This window comes from Desmodus rotundus, chromosome 1 (genome assembly GCF_022682495.2).
Source record: "Desmodus rotundus isolate HL8 chromosome 1, HLdesRot8A.1, whole genome shotgun sequence".
Classification (NCBI taxonomy): Eukaryota; Metazoa; Chordata; class Mammalia; order Chiroptera; family Phyllostomidae; genus Desmodus; species Desmodus rotundus.
In genome coordinates this window covers 1,306,465-1,325,260 of record NC_071387.1, presented here as the reverse complement: position 1 = coordinate 1,325,260, position 18,796 = coordinate 1,306,465, and the positions used below count along the sequence as shown (strand labels likewise).

The 18,796-nt window shown below is 65.4% G+C and overlaps 1 protein-coding gene across 12 annotated transcripts in view; it reads left to right on the top strand.

The window, feature by feature from the left end:
- The window catches only part of SARDH (sarcosine dehydrogenase), a 39,534-nt gene extending 23,716 nt beyond the window's left edge, over window positions 1–15,818 (top strand). For 11 of the 12 annotated variants that reach the window (XM_053919000.1, XM_053919002.1, XM_053918994.1 and 8 more), the window contains 8 exons: window positions 1–139; window positions 523–636; window positions 2,834–2,981; window positions 4,844–4,937; window positions 12,344–12,506; window positions 12,824–12,992; window positions 14,034–14,169; window positions 14,596–15,818. In XM_053919000.1, coding sequence (XP_053774975.1) covers window positions 1–139; window positions 523–636; window positions 2,834–2,981; window positions 4,844–4,937; window positions 12,344–12,506; window positions 12,824–12,992; window positions 14,034–14,169; window positions 14,596–14,721 — 1,089 coding nt within the window. In that variant the 3' untranslated portion in view covers window positions 14,722–15,818. Of the gene's footprint in view, window positions 140–522; window positions 637–2,833; window positions 2,982–4,773; window positions 4,938–12,343; window positions 12,507–12,823; window positions 12,993–14,033; window positions 14,170–14,595 lie in introns of those variants that run through there. The other variant, XM_053919027.2, reaches the window with a different exon arrangement.
- Window positions 15,819–18,796: the final 2,978 nt, after the last annotated feature.

Sequence of the window (18,796 nt, the reverse complement as noted above, 5' to 3'; positions counted from 1 at the left end):
ATCAAGCAGGAGTGCCTGGCCTGCAGGGGGGCCGCGGCCGTATTCAACATGTCCTACTTCGGCAAGTTCTACCTGGTGGGCCTGGACGCGAGGAAGGCTGCCGACTGGCTGTTCTCCGCCGACGTCAGCCGCCCCCCAGGTAGGCGGTCTGGGCTGGGCTACGTTCCTCGCTCCTGTCCGCACTCAGCACCAGGCAGGACTCCGGGGGCACAGCCCTGGGCACTGGAAGCAGGTGGCAGCCAACCCTGTCACCTCTGGGCCGCAGCACATGGCCCTGTCCCCAGCCTGGCCCTGGGCCCCCACCTCCAATGCCCAGGCCGGGGATGATACGGCCTCCCTTCATGGTGGCCCTCCTGGGGGATGACAGTGCTGGGGGGCCTGCCCACCCCCCTGTAGGCCACTCAGGCATGGTGGCATCACCAAGCCGCGGGGTCTTCCCATGGCACCTGCCATGCAGTTCTCCAGATACTCGTGTGGGGCCCGTGCTGAGCCCAGCACAGACCCGGTCTTCCTCCCGCCCAGGCTCCACCGTGTACACCTGCATGCTGAACACACGCGGCGGCACCGAGAGCGACCTGACCGTCAGCCGCCTGGCCCCCGGGCCCGAGGCCATGCCCCTCGCCCCTGCCTTTGAAGGTAAGTGCTGCCCCCTCGGGCACAGCGACGCAGTGACCACAGCCCTGCTCTGGTGACGGGTGGCCCCCGATGGCAGGCCGGGCCGGGCCACCCAGCCCTGCTCTGCGACCAGTTGTGCCCGCCGCACGTGGTCAGGGCCTGGGCGATCAGGGGTCCCAAACCCGGGCCTTGTGGCGCAGTGATGCGGGGGCTCCGAGCGCTCAGCCCTCGCGTCTTGGACAAACCCGCCCATACCGTGGCATCGCGGAGCGGCCGTGGCATTGTGGAGTGGCTGTGGCGTGGGCGGTGGGACACAGCTCTGCCTCCCACTCGGAGGAGCCGTGAGCTCCCATCCGCCGTGGGCTCCTATGCTGGATTGGCTCCCTGAGCCCCCACGCACTCCCAGCCTCCCGCCGGGGGAAGGTCCATAGAAGACACCTAGCAGGGTATTCCAGGACGGGCCCACACTGGACTCGCCCAGGAGAAAGGTGTCTGCCGCATGCCTCCCTGAGCTGCCTGCAGGCGAGGGTCTCAGTTGGATGGGTCAGAGGCCTGGCATCCCCTGTGGGCTCAGCCCTGGGGGCGGGGCAGGCCATGGCACTGGGAGAGGGAGGCAGGGCCAGAAGCGGGGGCTCATCGGTCAGTGACTGCTCCTAGGCACCCCTGGGTGTCAGGCTGAGGCACCGGGGACCCAGCAACAAAGTCAAACAGGAAGGTTTTGGCCATGTGGGGTTCCTTTCTGTGGGGTGGTGGTGGTGGGACAGGCTTGCCTCACTCCCACGGGGTCCTTTGGGGTTGATTTGGGGGCTGAGGGCTGGTGGGGACCCTTGGGCCTCGGAGGTGGCTGCTGAACTCGGTGTCACGAGAGTAGCCCTGGCCGACAAGAGGCTGCCGGTGGACACGAGGCTGCGAGCTTTGGGGACGGGTTTCCTGGGGGCATGTAAAGCTGGGGGGCCTCCCTCCCATGTGGGTGATGGGGGAGCCAGGAAAGCTGTGGGCTTAGCCAGCACCCAGTTAACACAGGGAACCATCGCTCACTATCCCCTCAGCCATGGTTTGGGGACTGAGCGGCCGGAGGGGCCTCGGGGACCTCACTGTGGACTGTCCAGGCAGACGGGCACGGGGTAGTCCGTCAGAACACCGGGTGAACGTGGGGGCTGGATGGGCAGGGTGACAGGAGGCCACAGGAAGCAGCTGAGCCGGGATGAGGAAGGCTTCCTGGAGGAGGTGGCATCTGGCCTGCGCTTCGGAGGATGGGTAGGAGCTGCCACCCAGACGGGCGCGGAGAAGAGAACCAGCATCGCGTGGGGAGGTCAGCGGGGACGGTTTGGAGAAGGGCTGGTGGGGGCTTTGTTTGGCCTGCACCCCCCAGGAGAGTGGAGGCCTGGGCCCAGGCCTGGGTGCCATCTTAGAGGTCATGTGTAGCCGTGGAGACAGGTCAGAGGGACCCCGGGGAGAACGCAGGGCACAGAAACGCTGGCCCGGCTCCGTCACCATCGCCGGCGGGCTCCACGGCCGGCCTCTGCGCCACTCTCGGGAACCAAGTGGGAATCTGGCGCTGCCTGGAGGGCGGAGAGCAGCCTCCCGAGCCTCGGTTCCCCGGAAGTGGGCAAGGTGGGGGACGGGGAGGAGGGGTGTGTGGGGACGCGCAGTGACGTGGAAGCCAGCGAGCACCCGAGGCTCAGAGAGGAAAGGAGACGTGTGGGGGCCGCCCGGCCCCGGTCGGGGGGTGGTGCTCAGACCTCTTACACTTTCCTGCACCAGGAGCCTTTTTGAAAAGTAACCAAAGCCCTGGCCGGTGTGGCTCAGTGGATTGAGCACTGGCCTGAGAACCAAAGGGTCGCCGTTTTGATTCCCAGTCAGGGCACAGGTCTGGGTTTCTGGCCAGGTCCCTGGAGGCAACCACACATCAGTGTTTCTCTCCCTCTCTTTCTCCCTCCTTTCCCTTCTCTCTAAAGTAAATAAATGAAATCTTCGTAGACAGAAAGAAAAGTGACCAAAGCCTCGGACTCTCCCAGAAAAGCCCTCAGGAGGTCCCCCGCCCGGCCCCAGTGACGGTCCCATGCTGTGTCCTGTGGGCAGTGAAAATCTAGGGCCCTGGGGGCCGGGGCTGGTCACTGTGCCCTGGTGGTCGTTGACGTTCGAGGAAAGAGCAGGCCGCCCTGCTGCCCGTCCCCCGCCCCCCAGTCCAGCCCCCAGCCTGGTGCTTCTCTTCCAGGGGACGGCTTCTACCTGGCCGTGGGCGGGGCTGTGGCGCAGCACAGCTGGTCCCACGTCACCACGGTGCTGCAGGACCGCAGGCTCCGGTGCCAGCTCATCGACTGCTCGGAGGACCTGGGCATGATCAGCATCCAGGGCCCAGCCAGGTGAGGAGGGGGCGGGGAGCCACACACCTGGGCATACCTGGGGCCCTGACCCCAGCCCCGCTCTCTGGGACCTGCGAGCAGAGCCCCTCACTGGCCCCGGGTGGGGTGTCCCGTTAGCTTAGTGACCTGGTGACCAGGGACTCCATTCCGGACAAATCCTTTCCAAAGCTCCCGATCAGAAAACCCTTCGTGTGAGAATCGGACTGAACCACACAGTAGCCAGAGTCCGAGCCCTCGGGGGTCCCGAAAGGGCCCGTGAGGGTCTTTGGGGGCACTGACACAGCCTGAGAATGGGGCTCGCCTCCGGCAGTGGGCGGAGCTTCCGGCTCCCCGGGCTGAGAGTGGCGTCTACACTGAGAAGCCACCGCCCGCCCTCCCCTCCTCCCTCCCCAAACACCCCCGGACCCCGGGACAGGACAGGACGGACCATCCACTGGTTCACTCCGTTCTGTAAGCGTGGGTGGATGTTCCCGCCCACAAGGAATCACCGCGGGAAGGCCCTCGCACAGGAGGGGTCTCAGGCAAAGCTACCAACGGGGCTAGCTTCCCCCACCAGAGGTTTTAATTTTAATTAACCCAAGTGGCCACAGGTGGCCGGTGGAGGCACAGAAGTAAATATCAGTCATAATTATTAACATGTGTTTTCTTGCTGATTTCTTGCAAGGGCCCCCGTGAGGTGGTATAACTGCCCCGGGGAGCAGCAGGGAGCAAGGGAGGGAGGGCTGGGGTGGGAGAGGGTGAGTGGAGGAGCTGGGACTTGAACTGGAATCTCTGGCCCAGAACACGTGCCCTCCAGCGCCACCTGCTGGCACCCAGGGGAGGGACAGCCGCCTGCTCCCCAGGTGGAGCTCAGCAGACCTTGGTGCCTGCTGCCCCTCCTCGCCCCCTTGGCCCGGAGCTGGGGCACCCCTGGTGCGGCTGAGCCCCTTCAAACCCTAGGCCCCCTTGGGGCCTCAGACAGGACGGGCTCTGTGAGGTGGCTACACCTGGGTCTGGGAAGGGGGAGGGGTGGTTGTGGAAAGATCTTGGCCAGATGCTACGTGCTTGCCCCTTGGGCCGGCGTGGGCATGAGAATGAGGGTGCGCGGCGGCCTCCCTGCAGCCCCAGCACCCTGGGGATCCCCTGAGGGACAGAAGTGGGGGGCCATCTCCTCCCAGTGGGGAGCGCACCCTACGGTGCAAGGTCAGGCTGTTCTCAGTCTGTTTACCCAGCACCCTGTCTGTGCCGGGCACAGAGCCCCTGGTTTAGTGGGGGTACAGCCACTGTGGGGCACCCTGGTAGGTCCACCTGACCCAGACTCGGGGAGTCAGGGAGGACTTCCTAGAGGAGGTGACAGCTGAGCCGAGACCTGAAAAATGACAACGGGCAGGGTCCGGGGAGTGGGAGGGAGTGGGGAGGGTGCAGGAGGAGGCAGCCAAGGCCAGCATGGAGGCAAGGGGCAGGGCACGCAGGAAGTGGAGGTTGTCATGGACACAGGGAGGTCTCGGCAGTCTGTCGAGCACCGGACTGTGGGGCACGGCAGGGAGGGGCAGGTGAGGAGAGGGCCTGCCCTCAGGAGCCCCTGTGGGGTGGGGGTGGGTGAGATGCATAGATAGCCGTCCAGAGCCTGGGTTCCCCCACCGGAATGGTGCCCTTGAGGGTGCGTCTGTGGTCTGGCTGCCGCTGCCCCGTTGTTCTCACCTGTGTGTGGTGCACACCGGCCTCTGTGGGCTCTCACGGCTGCCGCGTCCGCTGTCTGTCCGCCCCATGAGGACCGGACTCCTCCCGCTCTGTCCCCCTCCCCCCTGTGCAGGGCATGGACCCAGGAGTGCCCAGCCAGCAGCTGTTGACTGACCATCCGACCAACTTTGTGTTGCTTGCAGCCGGGCCATCCTCCAGGAAGTGCTCGACGCAGACCTGAGTGACAAGGCCTTCCCGTTCTCCACCCACCAGCTGGTGAGAGCCGCCGGGCACCTGGTAGGTTCCAGCCACCCTCCGGGGTGTGGGTGGCAGCCACGCACTGTGAGGAGTGAACCTGGGGTTGGACTCGGGAACCCAGTGCCCTTTGGCAAGTCCCTTTGCCTCCCAGGACCTTGGTCCCCACAGTGAAGTAGAGACCACAATCCCGCCCACCCGGCCCTCCGGACCTCCAAGGGCTGGCGGGTCCACGCTGGCACCAGCTGAGCCGCGACCGGTGCCTGGGGCTCAGTCTCAAGCTTCTGCCGGGAAAGCAGCCTCAGTCTCCCCCGCCACCGCCCCCCGCCCCACAGCCACCCTCAGAGGCCCTGGGGCCAGAGCTCTGGTCCAGCTCCGGATCTTCACATCCCTTTTCTGGGCTTCGGGGTCCTTGCTGGAAAGGGGGGATCGTGCGCTCCCTCTGACTTCCGAGGCCCAGGGGAGGGGCAGGCAGGAAGAGTCCCACTGGCCACCGTTTGCTGCGGGCACGACGACGTGTGGGTCCTCCTTGCGTCCTCAGGACAGTGTGGAGGCTCCTCCATCACAGGCTGCTCAGCTGCAGCACTGTGGACTTTCTGGAACATTCTGTGGTGGGGCCGCGCTGGGCACTGCAGGGCGGTTAGCAGCATCCTGGTCCTCCAGCGCCCCACGCCAGGAGCTCCCCTGTGTGGCAGCCACAAATGTGTACAGATGCGAGGGGGTGCCCCCAGGGGACAGAGTCACCTGTGGACTGACACTGCTGTCTGATACCCGTTGGCTGGGGTGGCCCCCACACTGGCGGCGGTCACGGTTGGTCCACGTTATCCCGAGAACGGGTTGCCTCCTGGCGAGCAGGGGGAGGACGGCTGGGCTACCCAAGGCCGCCCAGCCAGGAGAACTCGAAGGTGTGTCAATAAGGTAGGTGTGGCTGGAAGGATGGGTGGGGCAGACGGACCGGCGGACGGCCCTTTTCTCATCTCACATGCACGTTGGGGGGACCCCTGCTGGCCTGCAGAGGGTCATCTGGGGTCGGGGCAAGTCTGGGTCCTGTTGGCAAATACACGGTGTCTCGATGACGTCCTCGGTGGGGAGGCCGCCAGATAGGGACGGAGATACAGGCAGGGCTGCCTGCGGGTTGGGCCCAGGGGGCGGGCTGGGCTCCACTCCCACCGCTCTCCTGAGGCCGTGCTGGGGGAGCAGGAAGCGGGGGAGGGGGTCTCTGTCTAGCTTACTTCCTGCCTCCTTGGTGGGAAGCTGCCTGCTGGGACCAGAGAGGGTGGGCACTCTGGGGGAGCAACACAGCCTGACCCCGGGCTGCAGGGGCCCACCTGCCCCCATGGGATCGCTGCACTGCCCGGCCTTGTCTGCCACGGGCACTGGTGTGCGAGGTGATGGGGAGCAGCGAGGCTTGGAGTCCGCTCAGCCCGTGTGTGGTTTCGGGGGTCAGAGGGGGAGTGGACCAGGTGGGGACGCTTCTCTCTCCACAGCCGCCCTGGCTGCCTCCCCAGGCTGGGCCGCGGCTGTCTGGCTGCACCTCGACCCACGGGGCCCAGGAGCCCGGCTGGCGGAAGCAGAAGCCAGACAGACAACAGAACGAATCTCTCCCCGGGGTGACAGGCGGGGACACGGGGTCAAAGGAAGACGAGTGGGGGAAACCCTAACTGTGAGAGAGGGACAGACGGACAGATGGACTCGGGCTCCGCTGTGCTTCCTCCCATCCTCTTTCCCAACCACTGACTGACTGTGCCCACAGAGGCAGGGTGCCCCCGTGTGCGGCTGTGCACGCCCTTCCCCCCCTCGAGACACTGCGCTTGGTTTCTTGCCCTTTTAACTGTCCCCGTGAGCCACGCTGACTGCCACATCATCCCTGCTCAGCCGGCCCGTGCTGGCAGATTGACACTGGGGCCATTTCCGCTCCTGGAGGGTCCCTGGGATGGGCCTCCCCCGAGGGTGCTCCTTCCACAACCCTATTGTTGACCTAAGACAGAGTCCTCAGCACTGGGCCCCAGACACGGCCATTCCGGGCCATCTGTGGTGGGTTTGGCATGTTCTCTGTCCTTCCTAGTGCTGTCCTGGGCCTTTGGGGACGGGAGGGGACAAAAGCAGAGAGCTTGGCAGCATTCTCTGCTGCACCACCCACTCTTGCTCAGCCAGTCGAGGTCCTCCCTGAATTCTGGCATTTTATCCCAAATGGAAGGGTCCTATGGCCAATGCCGGGCTGTCTCTTCCCCTCTGCCCCCCCGCCCCCACCCTCCAGCCTGGCTCTGAGTTAACGCCGGGCGCGTTGGCTGGCTCCCGGCACTGAGCGAGATCGGGGCTCTGGATGGCACTGCCACGCGTGGGGTGGGAGCTGGGTCAGCACAGAGCCCAAGGGCTCGGGGGGCACAGTCACCCCAATACTCGATAGAGGTGGGAGCCAGCAGGCCTGGCTTCCACCCCTGCCCCGGCCTTCCCTGGGGCTGCCTCTGCAGGCCTCAGTTTCCCCACTGTAGGGCCACGGCTAGACAATGTCTCAAACCCTTTCTGGGCTGTCCCACAAGCCTGTGCAGACGTCCCGAACTCTCCTGGATCCGGGGGATTTCATGTTCCCCTAAATGAGATCTTGTCTTGGCTGCGGTGTGTGTTGGCGCCCGCTCCCTCAACGCGAAGAGAGGCTGGGGCCGGAGAGCGGGGCCGGGCCAAGTATTTATGGGAGATCACTGGATCCTGGCCAACCAGATGCAGGAGAGGAATGTGCGCCCGTGCAGTCGGCAAGGCCTCGAGGTCTTGGTGTGCGGACGGCGAGCGCCGGCACCCAGACCCACGGCCCCGCCCGAGGTGGGTGGGCAGGCGCCTGCCGCTGCCCGCCGGGACCCAGGCTCACAGCCGTGGGGCAGGTGGGCGGCCCGGCTGGGCCGTGTCCCCAGCTGAGCAGTGTTGTTGTCTTGCAATAATTCTCCGAGCGGCTTGGACCGGCCCCAGGCTGCCACGACCCTGCATTCCTAGAGGAAGGACAGAGGGCGGGGGGACGCTGTCCCCCCGGCAGCCAACTGACCAGATGTCCTTGCTTTCCCACACGTTGGCCTCGCGGCCACGGAGGTTCCCAGAGGGAAACGCTGGCCTGGTGTGGTCACGGAGGCTGACGTGCTGTTCCCGGCACCTCAGCGAGGGCAGGGTCCCCTCTGCACAGCTGCAGGCGCTGGGCTGGAAGCTCAGCCTCAGACATGGCGATAAAGTGATTTCCTCCTGGAAATTAATTTCAGGTCAAAAAGAAATTGAATTTTTTTTCCTGACGTCATGAAGTCCTCACTGTGGGTTCAGTCACTCCGGGTGGAAGGCTCTGCCACCCACATGCACCCTGCAGACAAGCACGGAGGCCGCCGCCCCCCGAAACATCCCTGTGCCCAGCCCGCGCACGTTCGCCGTGGCCCTGGGCAGCGGGGCGCATACGCCACCGTTCAGGGTGTCCCGTGGCGTCTCCTCGCTGTGAGCCCAGGGACAGAGTGTTCTGGGAAGGAGGTCAGTGGTGCTGAGGGACCCTGGGTGTGTGCCTCAGAGGCTCCAGGGCCCCCCAGGGTGGAGCCCCACCCTCTCTCTGCAGGAACGCTTGGCGTCCGAGTCTGCAGCCCCTGCCGCTCTCTGTGGGTGCAGGTGGCGTCTCTCTGGGGCCGGCCCGTAGCTGCATTAGCAGCTCGAGGCCCAGCGCCAGGCCTGTGGGGAAGGTGCGCTTTCCCCTGGGGAGCGTCCGCGGCAGGGTCTGTGGCCCACCCAGCGTTCCGAAGGCTAGGGGAGGCACCCCTAGGGTTGGACAGTTTCCATGGAGCTTTTCAGGCCCTCAGAGAGGGTGACGTCTGTGAGATGTGTCTTGGGCATCACACCTTTTATTGCTATTCTTGGAAAATTGGTTTCCAGTCACCACCCTTACCATCATCATCATCATCCCACCCCACTCACCATCACCACCACCACCACCACATCATCACCACATCGTCACCATCGTCACATTATCACCACCGTCACCATCGTCACCACATTACCACCATCGTCACCATCGTCACCACACATTCGCCTGTCGACCTGACCGCGGGGAGAGACTGCGCACCCACAGTGCAACATTTTCAGAATCAAGGAGGTCTTTGGAGCCCTCGGGGGGGTTAGGAGCAATTCAGATTCTCTGAACTTACCACTAACTTGCTTTTCCCCCCGGTCCTGTGGGTTCGGGGCCCCGGACCCCAGGGGAGGGCTGATCCGAGCCCGTGTTCTGCCTCGGAGGCCCTGTGACTGAGCCCGCTCCCTCTCTCCTGGCACCCAGGCCACCAGGAAAGGGCACACGACCTCTCTGGGCTGTGGATGCCCCTCTCAGAGAAAGCGGTGCTCCGTTTTCCTTTAGTCACCGGAGCCAGTCTGAAGCACGGGGTGACATGCAGCTGGTCCCCCCGTTTCCGTCCTACACTCGTGAGACTCCACGTTCACCCAACAGCTCCTGTCCCCCGCCCCCAGCTCCGAACAGCCGCCATTCTGCCCTCGGCCCCGATGGGCGCCACTGCTTCATACCCCTCCCGTACGCGGAGTCCCAGAATCTGTCCTTCCGTGACGGACCTACTCACTCAACATCATGCCCTCCCGGTCCGTCCTGTTCCAGCGGCTGTCGGGGTGCACTTCCTGTTAACAGCTGAGTGAGGTTCCGCAGGGTGACTGCGCGTTTCTCTGTCGCCCACCGAGGGCACTTAGGTGGCTTCGGTGGCTACGGGGACTAATGCCGCGGTGAGCACAGGTGTGCCATTGCCGACTTGAGGTCTTGCCTTCGATTCTTCTGGGAGTGCACCCAGGAATGGAAGAGCTGACCATCTGGTAGTGTCCCTTGTGATTCTTCAACACGCCACTGTCCCGTTTTCCCCAGAAGTTGCACCTTCACGTTCCCACCAGCTGTGCCCGGGGGCTCCGATTTCTCCGCGCCGGCCGGCACTGGCTGTTTCCTGGGCGGGTACTTGTTTTATTGGAGCCATCCTGAGGGGGGTAAGGTCGTACCTCACTGTGGTTTTCGTTTGCTTTTCTCTAATTACCTCAGTGATATGGACCATCTCTTCCTAAGCCTCCTGGCCATGTGTAAGCCATCCTCGGAGAAGTGTCTAGTCTAGTCCTTGACTCGTTTCTTAATCAGGTCAGCTGGGTACGCCATCCACGTGGACATTCTGCTTTCCAGCACTAGACGCCAGGGGTTATTTCGGGGCTCTCTTTCCTGTTCCGTCGGCGTGTTCGTCTGGCTGTACGCCGATCCCACGGCTGTTGTGAAGGCAGCAGCTTCGTAGGAAGTTTGAAACCAGGGCGCGGGGCCCCCCAGCTTTGTTTGCCGTCCCCAGATTGCTTTGGCTACTCGAGGTCCCTTGGGATTCTGTGTGGATTTCAGGATGGGTTTGTCTGGGGAAACGCAGTGGGATTTCGGCAGGGATGGCCCTTGAGTACGGCCTCACGGTATCGGTGCTGTGACGGCAGTGAGGCTTCCGGGGCCGTGAACGTGGGGTATCTTTCCACCTATTTCCACCTCCCAGCGAAGTGTCGTGGTGTTCGGTGCGCAAGCCTCTCACCTCCGTGGCCGGGTTTGCCCTTCAGCACTCTGTTCGCTGTGGTGCGATTGCACGTGGGTGTGTTTATCCATTTCCTTGTCGGGTGCTCGTGGTTGGTGTCTAGAAGCAGCACAACCAATTTCCTGTGTGGATGTCGCACCCCGCAGCCTTGCTGAGTTTGTCGAGTAGTTCCAGTGGCATCGGGGGTTCTTTAGGTGAGAAAGGGACTTCAGCAAAACCTGGTTTAAGCCCTTCCCGACGGCCCTCCGCGGTTCTGTGGCTCCGTCCGCTGCCTGTGGTCCCCGTGCGGGGCTCCTTTCGACAAGGGTCTCCTCAGGGCTTGCTGAAAAAGTCCGCTCAGCCGCGGGTGCGGGCCAACACTGTGGCGCAGGCCCTGGCCTCGCCCGTTGACCAGATGCGGCACGGAGGCCGGGAGAGGCCGACCCAGACAACCCACGTTCCACGGGCCCTCGTGCGTGGCCGCTCCCCTTCCAAGGTGAGGACTCCCTGCCACCACTGCTTCCACGGAGGAAACTGAGTGTCCTGAGGGGCAGCGGCCCTGCGATCTCAGAAAGGCACCTGGACTTCCCCAAACTCGCTCCCTCATTATGCTGGGAAGCAGGGGTCCCCCACTCCTGCCTCTTTCCTTCCCTCAGGGGGCGTCACTCAGCCCCTCTGCACACCAGGCCTGCGAGAGGAGTGCTGAGGCATCAGCCGCCGTAGCACCCTGACCTTGCTGGGCTTCTGGGAGCTGGGGCGGGGGCTTCGTCCCACCCCTGAACTCCCCTGCATTCAGGGGCAGCTTAGCTGGGGCCTGTGTGTCTGACCAAACGCTCAGTCCTGGGCTGTCAATGGGTGAGCGTCTGGGAGGCCTCTCCTGCTGCAGAATGAGGTTGGCCCAGAGCCCGAGGCTGCCTAAACCCGGCGTGGTGCTGCCAGGCCATCTTTGTCAGGCCGCGGCTTGCAGCAGGGAAGCCAGAAGAGGTCAACGGTGTGTTTTCTGTGTCAGTTTTGAGTTTCCTGAGAGGTGGGGGCAAATGGCACTCAGCGTAAATGTGTGATGTTTCCAGAGCTTTCGGAACGCGGCCAGGTCGGGACAGGTCTCCGCTGGAGGCGCTGGCTCTGCACTCGGGAGCGTGGCCCTGCTCCCCTGGGCCACATGGTCCTCACGGGAGCTCCTCCGGGGGGGACTCCGGGAGCAGCAACTGAGCTGAATGTCCCCGGGCGGAGCGCTCCAGCCTCCCTCCTGGGCCGTGTGGGTTTGGGGTTTGCCTGGAGGTCTGGAAGCAAACACCCGTTGCTGGGTGACTACGTGACACACAGCCAAGGCCAGTGTGCGCACTAAGTCCCAGGCCACTGGACGGGAGTCCCACCGGCTGGTGGTGCCCCAGACGCAGGTGGGAGGGGCACACACCCAGAGACGGGCTGCCCTGGCCGAGCTGCCCGTGCCCAGGCCGGACACTGGGTCCTAAGTCCATTGACGGGGCCCTGGTAAAAGACGAAGACGAGACAGACACAGGAGAGGCCGAGTGACAGGGGAGGCAGAGACTGGTGGGCCCAGGAGCTGGGAGAGGCAGGAGGGGCCCTCCCTGGAGCCTGTGGAGGGGGCACACCTGGCCGACACCTTGATGCCCAACGTGAAGCCCCGAGAACCGGGAGGGCACAGGTTTCTGTTGCTTTCAGCCACGGAGTTTGGACCGTTCGTGTCGGGGGCCCCGGGACCCTCGCACAGTCGCCTAGAAGAGCGGAGGCCCAGGCACCCTCCTCTCAGAGGGTGCTCCTGGGAACTCTCCTGGGGGCATCTGGGAGGCGAGCCAGCCCAGGCCCGGGCACTGCCGCCCGTGAGTGGCAGGGGGTCCACCCAGGTGTCTGACCAGAGCTGAGTGAGCTGTGACGTCCCTCCAGGTTCGGGCCATGAGGCTGTCCTTCGTCGGGGAGCTGGGCTGGGAGCTGCACATCCCAGCGCCGTCCTGCGTACCTGTGTATCGTGCAGTGATGGCGGCGGGCGCCAAGCATGGCCTCGTCAACGCGGGTTACCGGGCCATCGACTCCCTGAGCATCGAGAAGGGTGAGCGTAGGTCCGAGGGGTGCCAGTGGGTGGCCCGGCCCTGCTGGAGGCAGAGAGGCCCCCTGGCACCCCCACACGGTCCGTTTCCTCATGGCCCCCACTGCCCATGACCCCAGCACCCCCCAAGCTGTGACCCCTGACACCCGCCCTCAGACGGGGACCGGAGACGGGCCAGGCTGGTTTTGGAGTTGGTGTCCTGTTCCCTGAACTCCCGGGCCCCTCCGGCAGCCCTCTCCTGACACCCCGGCCGTGGTGCGAAGGCTGGTCGGCTGGTGGGGGTCTGGCTGGGGCCCTGAGCCGGGTGTCCCTCCGCACAGGCTACCGGCACTGGCACGCAGACCTGCGGCCTGACGACAGCCCCCTGGAGGCGGGCCTGGCCTTCACCTGCAAGCTCAAGTCCTCCGTGCCCTTCCTGGGGCGCGAGGCCCTGGAGCAGCAGCGGGCCGCGGGCCTCCGCCGACGCCTGGTGTGCTTCACCGTGGACGAGTGAGTGCCCCGTGGTCCTGGGTCTGAGCAGGAGGGGGGTGCGCAGGGCCTTGGGGATGCTTTCCTGTGGTGCAGACTTTAAAGGAGAAAGATTCTGCAGAGCCACCGTTTGGTGGGCGGATCCAGGCAGCAGGCCGGGGGACAGTGACCCTGCCTGCAGCCGGCTTCTGTCACTGAGCTGGGACCTCCCATGTCCCTCTGGGACAGGGGACAGTATGGGAAGAGCCAGGCTGGGGCCACCATCCCTCTTGTAAGGAGACCACCAGTGCCAAGGGATAGGGTGGCTCAGGCCAGCCACGCCCCAGAGGTGTGGAGAGCCCCATCTCTGGGGACAGACCCCTCTGCTGCCCCCTGAGGGTCGGCTCTGAGCACGGGGCTCAGTTTCATTCCTGGGAGCCAGGCCCACATGTCCCTGGATTTGGACCCTGGACTCCCCTGGGGCCGAGTTGCTCTGGGTGACAGGGCCCCGGCATCCGAGCACTGCTGCGGCTCAGGCAGCAGCAGGCCCAGCAGCAGCCGTCCCCTGGACAGTGAGGCCCTGGCTGTCGGTCTGGAGCTGACCGCCAGCTTTCCAGCGAGGCATCAGGAGAAATGTGGGGTGGAGACAGCGGGTGAGCAGGGATTTGTCACCTTGTCACTGGCCTGTGACTTCTTCCTGCTCCTGCCAGGCGGTCTCTGCAGGCCACCACCCCGGCAGCTGCGCCGCTGTGGTTTGGGGCAAAGGCAGGGCAGAGGTCGCTTCAGAGAGGTGCGGCCTGGATGCCAGCTGGGGTTTGTGGAGAACACCTCCCCTTCGCTCCGGGCCCTGGGCGAGGCGGTGGCTCCTGAGCCGGGGCCCGCCTGTCGAGATGGCACAGAGTGACACCCAAGGGGACGAGGACGTGTTTACAGAACCTCCTTCCACCCGCTCCTCGTCCACGGGGCCAGGAGGCACCCAGACCCCGGCCGGGTGCACCCATTCAGGGCAAGAGCCCCAGGACCCCGGCCTGCTCCCCTGGGGAGGGACTGCGGGGTCCCAGCTCTCTCTGTGGCACCTTGCAGGAAAGTACCCATGTTCGGCCTGGAGGCCATCTGGAGGGACGGCCACGTGGTGGGCCACGTGCGCAGGGCTGACTTCGGCTTCGCCATTGACAAGACCCTTGCCTATGGCTACATCCGGGACCCCAGCGGTGGGCCGGTGAGTCCTGTCCTTTGGCCCTGTGAGGGGGCTGGGGCGTGCGTGAGCTGGGACCCATGCCACGCTGGGTCGCCTGCTGTGTCAGGTGTCTGCGCCTCCTGGCCCAGGTTGCCGCCATTTCCATTTTCTCACCCGGCCCTGAGCTGTCAGGACTGAGGGGCCCCTGACGGCCAGAGCACAGCCCCCAGACTTCCTCCGCATGGCCCGGCCCTGGGTGTCGTCGCTGCCGGGCCCCACGCAGGGGCGTGGAGGTGCGGTCTCCCCGCTCCCACAGCTCCTCAGTTCCGAGAAGGTCTCAGCCCCATGACGGGTGGACCCGCAGGGGAGGAGGCAGGGCCGAGGTCCTGCTCCTGAGGAGCAGGCAGGTGGGAGCCCCGCACCCATCAGAGGTAACGTGTGCCAGCGTCCCCCCTCCTGTGCCCCCAGGTCTCCCCGGACTTCGTGAAGAGTGGGGACTACAGCCTGGAGAGGATGGGGGTGCCCCACCCCGCCCGGGCTCACCTGAAATCCCCCTTCGACCCCGACAACAAGAGGGTGAAGGGGGTCTACTGATGGGTGTGGAGACCCACCCCGCCCCCACCCGACTCCCTTGGAGCCTGCAGCACCCTGGGCCCCCGGACCGGGTCCCCGGCCAGAGCTTCGGTCCTCCCTGCTCACCTCCCACGTATGAGGACAGAAAGGTGGAAAGCGACCCCAAGGGCCATCCTGTGGTCACTGACCAAAAGGTGATCTCTAGCCCCCCCCACCCCCCCCAACAGACCTTCAATGTCCTGACCTCAGGGACCAGACAAGCTTCTTAGAAGGTGCCGGGTGACAATGATAAGCCCAGTGTAAACGCAGGGTGGCAAAGAGGCTCCTCCAGGTGCCTCCGGAATCAGGGCGGGGCAGGGTGGTGAGTGGCGTCTGCCTCTACGCAGTGTAGAAGCAGAGCGCAAGGGCCAGACAGCCCCGGCCCGCCCCTGATCAGGGCCACCTGTCAGGATGGCTGGTCTCCCAGAGCCCAGGGCGGGGGCACGAAGTCTGGAAAGAAAGCCCCTGCTGCCCCCTGGGAGTTCCCAGCCGGGAGATTGGGGGGGAGCGGGGGGCTCGGATCAGTCCCCGCCCCCCCCGCCCCACTGCAGGCAGAAATGCCCTCTCCTGCATCCGTTTCCCTGGGAACCCCTTCAGGGCTCTGAGTAAGAGCCTGACCAAGTCCTCCTGCCTGGGTGGCGTTTGTCCTGGCTGTGTGACAGGCCACAGCTCCTGTCCTTGTCACCCAGGGGAAGGACCTCGCACAGAGCCTTAAGAGGGGAGGACTCCCCTGCTTCCCCTTTGCTGGTCATCTGCCCTGTGACCTGCCCCGCCTGCCCCCATAGGTGTCCGGCCACCCCGCCCACACACCCAGGCCCTGCCCCTGCCCCCAGCGGGATTCCCTCCACCACTGGGCAGCCGGGGGGCCAGGCGGCCTCAGCAAAGCTGCAGCACAGGTCATGCCCAGGGACCCGTGGGCCTCTGGGCAGCAGGGTGACAGATGCTCGGGGGACAGAGAGGACACGGTTCCCACAGACAAACTCAAAGGGCAGGGCCTGGCCGCCCTCTGCGGCTCCCACACTCGCAGCCCTGCCCTGGGCTGTGCCGGGACCCACCAGGCTAATAAAGCTGCAGCCCAGGAACACGTGTGCGTGGTGGATGGTCTCTGGAGAGCCAGTGCCGGCCCTCGCCAGCCTCCCCTGCTCACCTCGGCCCGGCTCCGGCACAGGGAGGGGCGGGGGGTCTGGGGAGGCCAAGTGTACCCGCGGGGCCCGAGGAGGAGGGGAAGCTGCTTCCCAGACAGCCTGGCCTGCGTCTCCTGCTCTGTGACTTGGCTGCAGAGCCTGGATTGGGCTGCACGTGTTCATCCCACAGGCTGCCTCTGGGGGGCGCTGAAGACAGCGAGGTCCGGCCTCGGTTCCTCTCCGACCCCTTCCTCCGGGGCTGAGCCCAGCGACAGAAATTCTGGTTTTGCCCCCGTTTGGGTGTTTGCTGTTCACTGAGGGGAAACAGCCCCGACCCCTCCGGAGAGGGCCTGGGCTGCCTCCCAGCTCCCCTGCTGCATCCCACTGCTGCAGGAAGGTCCCCGCCTCGCCCTGCCCCTCACCCGCCTGCACAGCGCCCCCCCCCCCCAGAGCTCTGCCACCAGCGACCTCAGGCTGTCCTTCCTCACCTGTCCCCGTATCTAGTTCTGCGAGTGTTCCAGCACAAAACAAGCACCACGCCAGGAACCCCGGGCAAACTGGGTGGAGCTTGTCTGGAAGCCGAGAGAGGAGAAAGGGGCCTCGTGTGCCCCCAGCAGTGCCTGGAGCTCAGGGTGGGGCAGTGTCAGGCTGAGGGCTGGGGGGCAGGCCCCAGCCTCCCCATCTCTCCCGCTAGCTCTTGTGCCCTGGCCTGAACTGGTGTCCACCGCTGGCCACACTGGGCTGGTAGAGGCCGCAGGGCGCACGTCCGGGTGCCCAGCACAGGCACCTGCATCAGAGCCAGGCCGGCGCTCAGCCTCTGGGGCTCCATGGTGACCGGGGGTGGGGGGGGGACCCCACTGGCAGGGACGAGGTGCCATCCCCTGAGCGAGGACCAGAGGCTCTGGCAATGCAAAGCCTGGGGGGACACCCCGCACCCTCGCTTCCCCGAGGCCTCACATGCAGTGGGCGGGGGTGGGGGTTGCACCTCCCTCCCGCAGAGCAGAGGAAAGTGGCAGTGAGCGCCTTTGGCACTCAGGGCCAATGTCAGTGTCTGTGGACAAGGCTGGTCCCGTGCTGGGGTCCAGGCAGGCCTGGCCTGCCCTGTGACCTGGGAGGGTGGGCTTGGCTCCCGCCCACTGCCCCAGCCAGCGGATGAGCCAGTGGGGCTCCTGCCTGGCAAGGACCCCCTGCACACGCCTCTCCCCTCATCCTACCTCGTGGGGTAATGCACACAGACACCAGAGGCCTTGCTCAGGACAGCTGGTGCCTCCCGCCCCTGCTGCTGCCAGGGCGGCGGCTCTGGGTCACTCAGAAGGGAGCTTGAAGCAGCCCCTCAGGTGTGTGGTCGAGAGAGCATGTGACATTCTGTGGGCCATGGGGGGCAGCAGAGCCCGGCCACCATGAGCCGGGTGCCAGGGGGACTATACCCCAAGACACAGGAGAGCCGCCTCGGGAAGGAAGGCCAGCTGGGCTGTCTGCCAGGCTTCCTGCCCTGGGCCCGGTGGCCCCGGAGCCCTCCCAGCGTGAGCCGCCGGTCCTGTCTTTGCCCCCCTCAGCTCTAGCCTTCCCCCCCAACCCCGCCGCCACCTCCCCGCTGAGGCTTACAGCCCAAGGCTCCCCCACAAATGAACATGAACCCCTAACCCTCTAGACATCTGGAGACTCACCCAGCCCCTTCTGCCCTTGGGCCAGGAGACAGGGCATGGTGGCCGGGGGTGACTGTCCCTGGCTGCCCCAGGCACTTGGGCTGCCCTGGCCCTAAATAGCTGCCTCCTCCCCCTCTCCTGCCCCCAGCTGTTGAGGGCATTGTTTCTGGTCTCAGGGAGGAGGGGACAGGGTGGGAGCCCCAGACAAAGCTTAGACATCAGCAGGGGCAGGAGCAGAGGGCAGAGGTCCCCCCATAGAAGCCCGGGGGGGGAAGATGGGTACCCCCCGGCCGGAGGTCAGCGCCCCGAGTTCTGCAGGAGGCATGGTGTGGAGGGCCGCAAGAGGTTGTCCCTGTCCTCTCTCACGTTCTTCTGCACGTGGCCAGCGAATCTCACTGGCTCAGCCTCCCGCTGCCTCCAGAGCCCACCCACCTCTGCCCCTGCTGCCGCCGCCCTGGACGCCTCACCTGCCTCGGGCTCGCCCCACCTCAGGCCTCGGCTGGGCTATTCCTTCTGCCGGAAGGGTCCTCCCCAGATGCCCAGGGGGACTCACTTCCGCGCCCCCACCAGGCTTTTCACTGACGTCGCTCTCCCAGCGAGGCTGTCCCTGCTGGCCACCGCGCCCCCTCTCCTGGTCTAATGGCCACCACCTGCTACCTGGTGTGACGCAGTGTCCCCCCGCCCCCACCCTGGGAGGTTCAGCCGGAGGCAGCCGCACTTTCTGGTTAAAGCTCGCTCCCCGAGCCCACTGCACAGGTGTCTCAGACCAGACGAGGAGAGGGGCGGCTGGTGTGAGACCCAGGACCGGAGGCGCCGGGGAACGTGGGGCTGACTCGAGTGGTGCCGGATCCACCCCAGGCCCCAGCCTGTGTCTGTGAGCAAATGTGCCCGAGGGCGGCTTCTGGGCGGCCTCATCGGCTTCTCCAGGGGCCACGGTGCAGCCCCCTGACGGTCAGAAGCAAAGAGCAAGGCCTCCCGGGTTCCAGTCTAGAACCTTCCACAGGAGGCTCCCCAGTGCCCTGCTACGACTTCTGGTCTGGGAGTTAGGGGACACGGCGGGCTGCCTTCCACCCAAGGAGCTCCTGAAAATGCCGGGGAGCGTGGAGTTGGGGGAGGCATGGGGAGGGGGGTGAGCGAGACCCAGGCCACTGTCCACGGTCTCCAGTGCCTTTTAGAAGGCCCTGCCCCTCCCCCGGCTCTGTGTGCACATGTGAAAGGGGCTCCTCTGAGGGGAGGGGTGGGCGGGGGCCGAGCTGGGGGAGCCAAGGAGTGTCTCCCACCAGGGCA